This window comes from Zootoca vivipara, chromosome 4, assembly GCF_963506605.1.
Source record: "Zootoca vivipara chromosome 4, rZooViv1.1, whole genome shotgun sequence".
Lineage (NCBI taxonomy): Eukaryota > Metazoa > Chordata > Lepidosauria > Squamata > Lacertidae > Zootoca > Zootoca vivipara.
The window spans coordinates 63,277,218-63,290,462 of NC_083279.1; the positions used below are offsets into that span (position 1 = coordinate 63,277,218).

Below are 13,245 nucleotides of genomic sequence, written 5' to 3' on the forward strand. Positions count from 1 at the left end.
GCTGCTGTCTCTGGCAGAGTTGCTATGTGAACCAGGTAATGTAACTCAACAGAGAGAATACAATTTCTGCTTAGCTTATTCCATTTGCAGGTGGCATTACTGTCATTGGGGAACTTTGATGACTTTCCTTTTCCCATGCTATTCATTAATGGGTGTGTGCATGCATGTTTCTTGAGTCACTTTACTCTCTCAAGAAAAATCAAATCCTCCAAACAATTAGACCACAATAATAGTAATATTGTATTTTACTGTGTTGTGGCTGTTACAGCCAAACTTTTATTTAGGCTAAAAGTATAAACAAGTTAAGTACAGTATTAAAACCAGTTTAAATTTAAGTTCCTACCATTACAGCTTAAATGAGCTGTTACTTAGAGACTATTAAGAGTTTTGTAATCTTGGTTATGAAACAGACTGTTCTAATTAATAGTAAATATGCAAAGATATGTATATGCCTACATTAAGTCAAACACCAGCTGATCTTCCCTACCTATGAAAATATTATTAAAATCAGTAATTTTAAAGGGGAACTCACTATTTTTTCGCCACCTGTGTTTGTAGTTCCTGTTCTTATCCATTTTTAATCTGTTGATCAGTTGTCCATTTCAGCAAAGTTATCCATTTCAGCAAAAATGCTGTTGCTTCTTTTTAGTATACAGTACTTTGGTAACCACAAGTTTCTCACTTCTCAACGAATAATTTAGAAACACTAAAAAAGGTAAAGGGACCCCTGACCCTTAGGTCCAGTCGTGACCGACTCTGGGGTTGCAGCGCTCATCTCGCATTATTGGCTGAGGGAGCCGGCGTACAGCTTGACAAAGACGCTTCTGGTGAACCAGAGCAGCGCACGGAAACGCCATTTACCTTCCCGCTGTTGCGGTACCTATTTATCTACTTGCACTTTGACGTACGTTCAAACTGCTAGGTGGGCAGGAGCTGGGACCGAGCAACAGGAGCTCACCCTGTCGCGGGGGTTCGAACCGCCGACCTTCTGATCGGCAAGCCCTAGGCTCTGTGGTTTAACCCACAGCGCCACCCACGTCCCCTAAACACTGGGCTGCATCAAATAGTACCTTTGCCTTATTGGAAAACACTTCTGCTTACATAAGTTAGGGCACCCGATTTTTGCTGACTGCTCCCTCGGTGAGGAGCACCCTTCTCCCAAGTGCTGAGGGATCCTCCTGAACAGAATGGTGTATGTCTCAGAGGCATGCATTAGTTGAAGCGAGGAGAATCTGCCAGAATCAAGTGCCCCAGCTTAGGTGAGCAGACGTGCTTTCCAATAATTTCTCCAATATTTGTCTGCATTTGAAACACTTTATACATTATTTTCCCCCTATGCTGAGATAGTCTTCATGTAATTTTAAAAAATGTATTGTAACGTGAAGAATAACACAAGAGGAGATTGGACTGCTGATCTATGCAGAAGTTGTCCATTCTGAGTACCTGCATTATGAAAAAAATGATGTCACTCTTTTCCTTATTGCAATATACACAGATCTTTCTACATCAAGCTTATCTCTCTGTATTGGGGGAAAAATAAAACCTCCCTCATACAAAAGTATGAGTTTAGTTTCTTATTTCAGTATTGGTCTTAGGGTTACTTCACAGTCTCAGCTGTGTTTTATCACACACCTTCTCTATTTGCTACCAAAAAATACTCATAAATAGGGAACATGTGGCTGCATTACTTATGAAAATTTTGTATTGGGATTTGAAAACAGAATCTGGTGGGAAGAGTCACTTTTTAAGAACTGTGCTAGTCACGCTTCAGTTCTCTCTTCTTCCTAATACCATGATGTGTAATACAAAAGAAAACTTTTAAGAGAAAGTGTCATCTATTGCACAAAGGATACTCTAAGAAAGCTCCATATGTATGTGTTTCATATCATCATGCTTTTTGGTACATTATTCTTTACTTAAATGGCTAAATAATTGGGTAATAGTTGGAGACAATGAAGCATGAATAATGAGCTTCATAATTCCTATAATTTAGAAAGGAAATAACCAATAAAACACATTTTATTTTCCTTCTGAATATTAGTAGTTTGCTTTTAAACAAAACGTTTGCTGCTTTTATTTCTCTACTCAATATCTATTACCTCGCTCTTTAGTCTTTATGTTCTTTTTATCCTATGTTCTATGCCTGTTTCTTTTTACACCCTTTTTTTCCTGTCTGTCAGAATTAATGGCGCCTGAGTTAGCTATACTCCGTAGGGGCCTGCAGCGGCTGAGGCTTAAGAAGGCTGAACAGCAGAGACAGCGAGAGCTAGCTGAGGGTTCAGCACAACAGTCCTCCAGCTCTGATCAGTCTTCCCCTAAGGGATCCCCACAGGACCCTCAGCCTACAGGTTGTCATTTGTCAAGGTTTATTAAGCAGCTGGTGTAGTTACATAGTTTGTGCTGCTATTGTTTGCTGAGATGCTTCCCCTCAAGAACAAGAGAGTGAATGCAGTTGCTTCTTGCCTGTCCTTTGCATTTGGTGGTGTTCATTCATCACAGTGTTACAAAGTAACTAATACTTGGCTGAATATCTCCATACTTCCGTAACAATATTGTTAAGTATAGTTCCTGTTTGAATAAAATCTGATCCATAAGATCAACTGCTTCACTATGCAAAGATGTAGAGTTAAGGGCTTCCCATTCCAGCCTGATGCACTGAAAGAAAACTAACCCTAGCACTCACCAATGTTTAGCTTTGGTTGCAAATCCCATGCTTTGCCCTCCTCACAAACCTGAAATGAAGTGACATTTTAAGCAGCTCTTTCACATCAGCTAGGAGAAAGAGTTATTTTGATTTCTATAGAATCTTGGTTGGGCCTTGTTGAATTTTGCTTTGGGTGCTAAAATGACCTTAGCTGAAAATAATTTTGCCATATTTATTTGTGGGAATGATGCATCTTGGCTTCCTGTTACCCTTGGCTGTGACACATACCTCAGTTTAGGATAGATGACATTATTGTAGAACAGGGTGACTTCCATTTTGAGGGGTATCAACCATATTCCTGATCAAAGTTATCCTTTCCCTAGTCAAACTGCATTGCCACAATGCTTTCTAATTAGTAAACTGTTTCTATTGTGTTAAAATGCTGATGCATGGCAAAGGGAAGTTTCTCAGTTCTGTTCATAATTTGTACATTTTTAGTAGCTGGTGGTAAACATTTTAAATAGACATATTAAGGGATCATGAGGCATAATTGTTTGTAATGAACTTTAGAAGTAAAACTCCACTTGATCTTTATAAATGTTCACATCAAAAAGAGAGATCTGGTTCATATTCTGCCTCTGCATGTAGATTTTATATGTGTAGAAGCAAGTTTTGGCACTTCCTGTCTTATACCATATGTAGAAGCTGAAGTTTAAAAGGTTGAATGCTTGAAATCAGAATATAAGTAGACCCACTTCAAGCAACTGTGTGCTACAAAAGGGCTATTGGAAGATTATGTAGATTTTTATGCTACATGTGTAGATTTTTATGTAGCTCAAAGATCTTAATACATTTAGGCTTGATGGCGAAACATTTGTGACCTTAAAGCAGGGGTCCCCAAACTAAGGCCCGGGGGCCAGATGCGGCCCAATCGTCTTCTAAATCCGGCCCGCGGATGGTCCGGGAATCAGCATGTTTTACATGAGTAGAAGGTGTCCTTTTATTTTAAATGCATCTCTGGGTTATTTGTAGGGTCTGCCTGGTGTTTTTAAATGAGTAGGTGTCCTTTTATTTAAAATGCATCTCTGGGTTATTTGTGGGGCATAGGAATGTGTTCATATATTTTTTTCGAAATACAGTCCGGCCCCCCACAAGGTCTGAGAGGCAGTGGACCGGCCCCCTGCTGAAAAAGTTTGCTGACCCCTGCCTTAAAGCTTGCTGCACACCCCACTGAGCCTTATACCTACACACTAGGAATATATGCAAGTAGTTAGGAGATATGTTTTCAAGTGTATGTACTCAGAAGTAAGACCCATTGAATTCTGGGGGATTGGCTTTCCTGAAAGTTCATACAGGATTGATGCTTTATTGTCTTACATTGGAATTATTTTGAATAATTTGTTTATTTCTTTGTATGTGTGATCTTAACTTTACTACTACCTCACTTATACAGGTTTGTAGATGAGGTGAATTTAATATATTTGACTAAAACGGATTGTAAATCAGATTTTCTCTCTCAAATCACTGGTCTACCTGAGACTGGATTACTTGTGCAGTGTCCTATTGTAGAATAATAATAATAATAATAATAATAATAATAATAATAATAATAATTTATTATTTATACCCCGCCCATCTGGCCGGGTTTCCCCAGCCACTCTGGGCGGCTTCCAACAAGATATTAAAATACAGAAATCCATCAAACATTAAAAGCTTCCCTAAACAGGGCTGCCTTAAGATGCCTTCTAAAGGTCTGGTAATTGTTATTCTCTTTGACCTCTGGTGGGAGGGCATTCCACAGGGTGGGCGCCACTACCGAGAAGGCCCTCTGCCTGGTTCCCTGTAACTTGGCTTCTCGTAGCGAGGGAACCGCTAAAGAAGAAATATAGATACATTTTGGATATGTTTGATGAGAGTAATTCGTACTTGGATACTATGATTTTGGAAATGGAAGTACAGCCATAAGTTTTCTCTCTATAGATTTGGGAGCTGATTAGTGCAGGTTGCAGTTATGCAGGTTTGCTGACTTGCAGATTGATAAGGTAGCAATACAACTTATGTTACACTGCATTGCAATTCTGTGAACTGTATATACTCACCATCACTTACAGGTACTCAGTTCCAGGATTGCCAACTTGGCCCCATGACCATTGGTGCCCAGGGCTGTGGGTGCCATGCAGCATGCATGGTCCTAGCACAGAAATTTGTGGGTGCCCGACCCCTTCATGGGGAATTTTTGTGGGTGCTTGGGCACCCAGGGCCCCAGGGAGTTGGCACCTGTGCTCGGTACTTTTGGTCTCATAGGACATGGTTTTGCAAAAAGAGAGACAAAGCTTCTGGTGCAAATCACAACCAGTGGAAGAGAGCTACCATTGCAGAACTACTTGCAATTACATTACAAACAATATACAGTCGTACCTTGGAAGTCAAACGGAATCCATTCTGGAAGTCCGTTCGACTTCCAAAACGTTCAGAAACCAAAGTGGAAGCAGTGGAGGCCCAATTGGACATTCGGCTTTCAAAAATAGTTTGCAAACCAGAACAGTCACTTTCAGATTTGTGACGTTCGGGAGCCAAAATGTTCGAGAACTAAGCTGTTCGAAAACCAAGGTATGACTGTATTTATACAGACAATAAAGCTCAGCTTAGAGAATTGCCTTGGAGCAATGATACTGGGTTCTGTGTGGCAACCTGAAGTCTTCTATTGCCATCATGTCAGGAGCTTTACTAAGACAGAAGAGGCTTCCTTTCTTTGCAGAGCTGCACTTCCTAAAATTATAGATTTGGTTGTGTTGTCCAGTGATCATTACAGTGTGCGTGTGATCACTAAAACTTTCATCTATGTTATATATGTATCAGGAGTTGGTTGTGATTGCTTCTGGTGTCTTGTTTGCAATATTACCGGTATGTACTATATAAGTTCAGGCATCTATAGTCAACCATCTTCCACCCTACATTGTTTGCTCCTGTGCAACCCCCCTCTTTTTTGGCCTTTTCATCATTTTTGCTTATCTTGCACCAGAGAAGAAAACTACTTATTGAAAATAGGTTTTAAATTTGTCCCCAATTGCTCTTGAGTTTTGAAAATCTGTTTTTCCTCAGGGAGAACTGAAAGGTAACACACAGTTACTAACAATCTACTAATAAGAAAATAAAAACAGAGTCTGTGCATCTGCTATTACTCATGTAAAGGTTGTTAAGAATGTTTTAAGCTTACACACTTACATGAGATTAAGTTTCATTGAATTTACTACTGAATAGTGATGCCTTCGGTAGTGCTACAAAACCCTTGTTAAAAAATGCTTGTTTGGTTATTCAAAATTACACAAAGCTGAATGACATAGTTATAGGAAAACCCTTGTTGTGTTTTCTAGTTATAAGAACCAGCAAAATTAAGCAATTAAAAGAGTAGAAACATTGTGTTGAAATCTAATGTTTTAAGATTTCATAGAGAGACAAAGGCACAGGCTTGTTGTTCAGGCAGGCAGCAAGGTGCAGATATACAGGGTGAAGCCTGACATGCACAGCAGCAACAATTTCTAATTAAAGAGCAATAGAAGGCAAGGTTACCAAAGCACTCAGGGCCAAACTAGAAGTGTATTATTGAAGGGTTTCTTTTCCAGCCAGAGTTCACGGGAGAGAAAATGTCATGTTCGAGAGTCCTATCCCTTCTCCATTTCCATCTTGATTTCCCTTCCTATTTGGAAATCCCTTCCTTCCTTGCCTCATTTTCATCCATTCCTCTCTGGGTTGCTTAAAAAGTTTTATAGTAATAATAATTAGTATTTATTAGATTTCTATACCTCTCTTTATCTGAGGAGCACAGGGTGGTTTACAATATAAAAACACAAAAATATGTAATACGGTAACAAACAAAAACAATGTACATGCACACGAAAGCTCATACCAATGACAAACTTAGTTGGTCTCTAAGGTGCTGCTGGAAGAAAAAAAAATTATTTTGTTTCGACCACGTCAGACCAACACGGCTACCTACCTGTAGCTAGCCCCATAGATTTGTAATTAGTCTGGGAGAAGAGGAATGTTTTTGCCTGGTGCCTAAAGATAAGCAATGAAGGTGCCAGGTGAGCCTTCCTTGGGGAGGGCATTTCACAGTGAGGAGCCACTGCAAAAAATGCCCGTTCTTGTGTTGCCACTCTCCAGACCTCTTGTGGAGGAGGCACATGAAGGGCCTTTCATTTAGCAGTGCAGACATTTAGAGGAATATAATAGGTAGCACAAGATCTCTTTGTTTTATATAATTTATATCCTGCATCTTCAGTTCAAACTAATTAATATATCCCAGGTGGCAAGTACAAATATATTAAAACTAATTTAACAATTTTAAAATCTAATGAAGCAGCAGTAACAATGAAAACAGCAACATCATAGGAAGCTATTTTAAAAGATTTGAAAAAAATAAAAATGTCAGAAAGACATGAAAGTAAAAGAACCAGATGAGCCTCCTGGGGAGAGCATTTCACAATAGGGGCACTACATAGGAAAAGATAATTTCCACAATTGCCACATGATTAGCATGTAGAGCAGGGCCTCCAATGACAGTTTTAATGAAAAGGCAGTTGCATGTCCTTCAAATACCTGGTCCTAAGACATGCTGTTCCTTAAAAAATTGTTTTGTTGGCTGCAGCTGTCTTCCAGAAAACATTCATGTTTTCTATACTTTAATAGAAACTATTTCCAGAAACGTACCAAACCCAACTTTCAAAGAAGAATTTTTAATTATCCATTGTACCTAGTACCATCCCATGGAGCAACTAAAAAAAAGTCTTTCCTTCTTTGGATATTCAGCTAATTTGCAGTTCATGTTCAGGATTCTGGTTTATTGCAGAATGACTAATGTAGTATTGGGCGCTTCTGGTGCCTGCTTGTTGAATTGAAGGGGCTTGCAGGAGACCTCAGGTCAGAAATTCAACTAATTTTGTAATGAATGCAACTCTCCCAATGCCCATATTATCTAAGACCAGTCTTGACGATCGAGAGCCAACTATCCATTTCCACTTGACAGGGTCCTAGCCTTGATTTATACAGCTTTAGTAATTTGTAGGCGTGTGAACTTAATTACCTTGGACACAAATTAAAGGAAATTGGCCAGAACAATATCTGCTAGGTGATCTCCTACATGCAGCCTGTTGCAGAAACATTTAAACGTATAATTGTGCTCAGTTTTGCGTGTGAAATTGAATAAATTGTTATACTTTACTTAACTAGAGTTCCTCAAAGCAGGTGAAACAGGTTATATGTATTAAGAGCAGGACTTTTTTCAGCTGGAACTCTCCCAAACTCAGTTCCTGCACCTCTCAGGTGGGCACTATTGCCATTCTAAAAGAATGAGGGAGGTGTTCATGGTGAGTTCCAGCACCTCTTTTTCTAGAAAAATAGCACTGATTAAGAGTACCAATTTTGACCTATTGGTCTTCAGAATTTATTTACCACTCAGTTAAAAATGGTTAAACACAGTTACTGGAAACATTATCGATTTGTAATGTTTAGACATTAGTCATTTATGATAAGGATCTGCGTAGATGGCATATCTTTGATTCAGCAGAAATGTTACATGCATTTCTAAATCTTTGTTTTCCACTTCCCCTTATTACTGTTGTGTTTGGACCTTTGCCCAAGAGTTACAAGGTGATCATACGTAATACGTAAGAGTTTAACTTTGCACAAGCTCCAAGGCTCTACTTTTAATGAAGCTATTACTAAAATAAACAGATTGCCCTCAGATTTATGATTTCTTTACATATGTGGTATGTTCACACTTACTAACACTTTGTTTTCAGATGATGAAAAGGCAAGTCCACATCCTGGAACAAGTGAACCTGTTTTAAGTTTACATTATAGTACAGAAGGAACAACTACAAGCACAATAAAATTAGACTTCACTGATGAATGGTAAGAATGCACTACTTTTTCCAATTTTAGCTGTGACTTCAGTTGTAGCATTTTGGGGTGATTAATGGGCCATTGAAATCAATGGGCTGTATTCAATACTGTTCATGTGCAAGCAGAACAGACTTCTACTTGTGGTGGGACTTTGCCTTCTTTGTCTTCACTGCACAAATCTGTTCTGGAATGGTGGGGAACCTTCTAGAGAAGATGGGGGGAGTTTAGGGGGGGGTATGTGGCGAGGGAAGAAAGGGGATGTGAAGTCTGCTTGCACAACACTGAATACTGCCCAATGGATTTAAGTTGTATCTTGGTTTACTCTGAGTATGTTTAACATTAGATCTGCTACATTGCCAGAATAACTTCATTAGGAAAAAGTGCTGAGTTAGACCAGAGGAATATTGTGTTAGGCTAGATACATGTTTTAGAGAATTGTATGAAAAATACATTTGTTTCATACACCCAAGCTTCACATGGTGCTTTCAGTATTTTAAAATAATTATGAAAAGTCTTTCAAGCATTATTTCATTACATTTACTGGGATAGTAAATCATACTGGAGATCATTTCCCCCCCTGGGATTACAAATAAAACACTATATGAATTGAATATCAAATTTAGCAGAGTGGGGTACAATAATTGCAATAATAAAACAAAAGCAAGTGAAACAATAAATAACAATATTAAAATACAGAGAGCAGCTTATTCTATTATTATAACAGAGCAGAGTTGAGAATTCATAAATGCCTGAAAAATTTGTTGTTGTTTAGTCGTTTAGTCGTGTCCGACTCTTCGTGACCCCATGGACCATAGCACGCCAGGCACTCCTGTCTTGCCTGAAAAATAGCAAAGTCTTAACCTGATGGTGAAATTGATCTTAAGTTGGCTTCAAAGGAAGGGAATTCCATAGTCGGAGAACCACAGCAGAGAAGGTGCTCTCCTATGTCATTGCATAATTTCCAAACGTGAGATGCTGAGCAGGGCATCCCTGGAAGGGCTTAATGCCTGGGCAGGAAGACATTGAGAGAGCAGTACTGTCAAGTCAGGAAAGTTACATGGCTCCAGTGAACTATTCCACTCAACAGCCTAGCAAGCAGCAATCTATAGTAGCTGCAGCTTCCAGGTAATCTTCAAGGGCAGCCCCAAGTATTACAGTTACCCAATTGGGAATCCAGTTTTTATAGCCTAATATATGAAGAAGAAAGCATTATGTACCAGATAGTGTAATGGTCATGACCCACACAGCAATAATCAATACAATATTTTGTTACCGAGCAAAAACGAAACACTATTTTGGTTATAAATATTTATCATTGCTTCAGTACCAGTATGTATATATGAACTCTTATTATTTCTGAACTACAATGAAAATTACAAGCAGCTTTTTCCAAATGAGAATTGAAAGGGTGTGTGTGTTTGTGTGTGTGTGTGTGTATGTATGTATGTATGTATGTATGTATGGGGAAGTCATCTTAAAGCAACATAGATCACATACATATTATAATTAATGGTATATAAAATATCAAACTAAATTGATGAAAATCAATATTGTATATTTAGATATATTGTACTGCTTCTACAATTCTCAATGTAAAGCACAAACTATTTCAATTAATGTTTTCTTACCTTTGCTTTTCGTTTCATTCTGATATATGTTTGTTTTTCCATGGCCACATTTTATTGTCATTCCTTCATGAAGCATATGATATACAATCTCCAGTTTTTTCATATAATACTCTAACAGCCACAGTCATTCAAGATGCTAGTTTTTAACATCCTTTAGAAACAAACACATCCATATAATTTTAAAGGTAATAAAGAGGATCTAGAGGGATTGCATATCAGAGTACAGTATGCTTTCTATAATCCTTTTAATAATTCTCCAGTAAAAAAAATCTGCAACATTCCCAGCAAAAGAAGTTTGCTTCCTTTTCATGCTATCAATATTTTTTGGTAGTTCTTACTATTACTATTTTTTGGTAGTTCTTACTATTACTATTATTATAACAGGGTTAATAACCATCTTGTCATTACTATATAACAGTTCTTTCTGATTGCTGTCTTTAGTTAGATTTTATGGTGCTTATTACAGAGTATTTCCCATATCTCCATAGCGATATATTTTTTGCCTACTTTATAATATTCTTTAACTAGCTCATACATCAACAATACTAGTAAATGGTTTTTATTCTGGGAATATATTTGAAGGGCAGGATATAAATATCTAAAATAAATACATGTGTCTGTGGAATGTTCTTGTTGCTAGGAGCAGTACAGCTTCAAGTTCCAGAGGGAGTGGAAATTACAGCAAACCTGAAGGTCAGGAAGAATCCCTGAGAACTCAGAGTTCAGAGACACCAATATTAGAGAGTTCAGAATCAAGTAAGATGTGAATTTGTTGCCTTTATAGCAATGATATAGCCACTATATATACATACACTTTTTTGAAAGATAAAAAGTAATGTGTATACTGTATAATTGTAAGTGTACAGGGTAAAAGAACACTTGAAAAAGTGGGGGGAGAAAATGGAAAAGGGGGGGGGTAACACCTATATACAAAAAACCAAAAACTAAAAGAGAACTTATAAACATTACAAGATTGTTATTGTAGTTAACCTACATTTAACCTAATGCAGTGTTTATAGAAATGAATTCCAAATATTGTTAAATTTGTCCATGGCAAGTCTACGTTTATACATGATTTGTTCATGTGCTACAAGTTTGTACATATCTTCTATCAATTCATCAAGAGACAATATACTGTAGCTATATCATTCTTCTTCCTGTTTCTTTCTGATTGCTGTCTTTAGTAAAATTTTATGGTGCTTATTACAGAGTATTTCCCATATCTCCATAGCGATATTTTCAGTGCATCATTTTTGTCAGTTTTCATTACTTTCCATGCAAGCTATACAAGACTTTAGAAGGCTTACGATAGTGACAACAGTATATAATACTGTGTTTTCCTGAAAAAGACACTGTCTTATATTTAGTTTTCCTCAAGAAGACACACTATGGCTTATTTTCAGGGGATGTATTATTTTTATTATGCGCCCAGCCTCGCCTCTTCCTTGGTGCCCTCCAGAACTGCGTCTATCACTATGGCTTATTTTCGGGATATAACTTATATTGTGCAAATGCTTAGAAATCCTGCTACTGCTTATTTTATGGGTATGTCTTTTTTTCAGGGAAACAGGGTAGCTAATTTTGGGAATTGCTAGTAGCCCATTTGCACTATTTATATAATTTAAATACTGAATTCCAGGAATTCCTGAGGACTCACATGAGGAAAGTACAAATGTTGAAGAATTGACACCTACAAGTGAAAATGTTGGAACACCACATTCAGGTATGTCAAATGGTAACATATGCATACTTTACCCAAAGTACTGAAGGAACTGTAAATTGTTAAAGCAAACTCAAGCTCTCTTCCCCCCCCCCCGAAATACTTATATCTCCAGGACAGGTTATAGCTATTTATTTTTTTCTATTTTAGGTTTTAATAATGTTGTCAAAGATAATTCAAAATGTTTTTAGTGTGATAACTGATTAAATGTCATTGATTGATTGTTCTATCAGATAATGATGTGTCTGGCCAACTGGAAAGTAGTATGGAACTAGAAAATGACCCTCATCTTGACTTAACCTGCCAGACACCAGGCGAAGGTTTATCAAGAAAAGACACAGAAGAGCAAGGAAGCGCGAGTCAACAAAGTACAGAGTCCACTGCCAACTCAAATAATACAAATCATGAACCTCAATCCCAACCAGATTCCTCAGGGCTTGCTTCTCATGAAGAATCATCTATGAGAAGTTCTGCTTTCCAAGAAACTGATGATAGTGATGATGACCCTGTTCTGATACCAGGAGCCCGGTTTCGTGGAGGAGTAGGCCATAGGTTAGTATTGTGGTGTGCTATTCCCTGCTAAAGACAGTTCTGTTGAAGTAAAAAATTGGAAATCATGTAGCAGTATCATTCAGACCTCTTAAAAGTTATGCTGTCAACATGCATTCATAATAGGCATGAAGGATTAGCCCTCATTTCACCATGGGATTCTGCTTGCTCTTCTTGGATATTAACATTCTACCTCAGTGCATTGTCTTTCTAGATTTTCAGTTGGAATTGCATAATTGTCTACGTATTGTAGCACATCATGTGATCCTTCAATGACCTGGAGTCTCATACTGAAGGCAACTATCCTATACACATTTACCTGGGCTTAAATTTCAGTGGACTCAGCAGGACTTACTTCTCAGTACACATATATAGGATTGTGCTGCAGGAGTGCATGCTCCCATATGTTTTATTTATATGCCATGTCTGCATAACAGGCATATATAAAGAGGTTCACTTAGTCACTCTTTCATGCACATAGAATTCTCTTTCCTTGTACAGTACTTAACACAGCTTGATTGTCTTCCAGAGACTTGGAAAATGTTCTGGGTGTATTTGTTTTTAGTGGCTAGTAGAAAATTTATATAAAATTGTTTGCTTTTCCTCTGAGGAGCTTGACACAGTGCTTATGGTGTCTTCACCATTTTATCTTCACAACAACCTTGTGAGACTGGGCCGAGGTCACTTAGCAGGCTTCATGAATGAATGGGGATGGTTAAATTGGACTTGGGGCACTGTACAGTTTATTAACAATATTGTTGTTGTTGTTTAGTCGTTTAGTCGTGTCCGACTCTTCGTGA

The 13,245-nt window shown here is 37.9% G+C and overlaps 1 protein-coding gene across 4 annotated transcripts in view; it reads left to right on the forward strand.

The window, feature by feature from the left end:
• Positions 1 to 13,245, forward strand: part of DCAF6 (DDB1 and CUL4 associated factor 6) — a 51,761-nt gene that overhangs the window by 28,855 nt on the left and 9,661 nt on the right. For 3 of the 4 annotated variants that reach the window (XM_035114416.2, XM_035114415.2, XM_035114418.2), the window contains exons 11-15: positions 2,181 to 2,348; positions 8,446 to 8,557; positions 10,817 to 10,932; positions 11,816 to 11,899; positions 12,130 to 12,448. In XM_035114416.2, coding sequence (XP_034970307.1) covers positions 2,181 to 2,348; positions 8,446 to 8,557; positions 10,817 to 10,932; positions 11,816 to 11,899; positions 12,130 to 12,448 — 799 coding nt within the window. The remainder of the gene's footprint in view (positions 1 to 2,180; positions 2,349 to 8,445; positions 8,558 to 10,816; positions 10,933 to 11,815; positions 11,900 to 12,129; positions 12,449 to 13,245) is intronic. The other variant, XM_035114417.2, reaches the window with a different exon arrangement.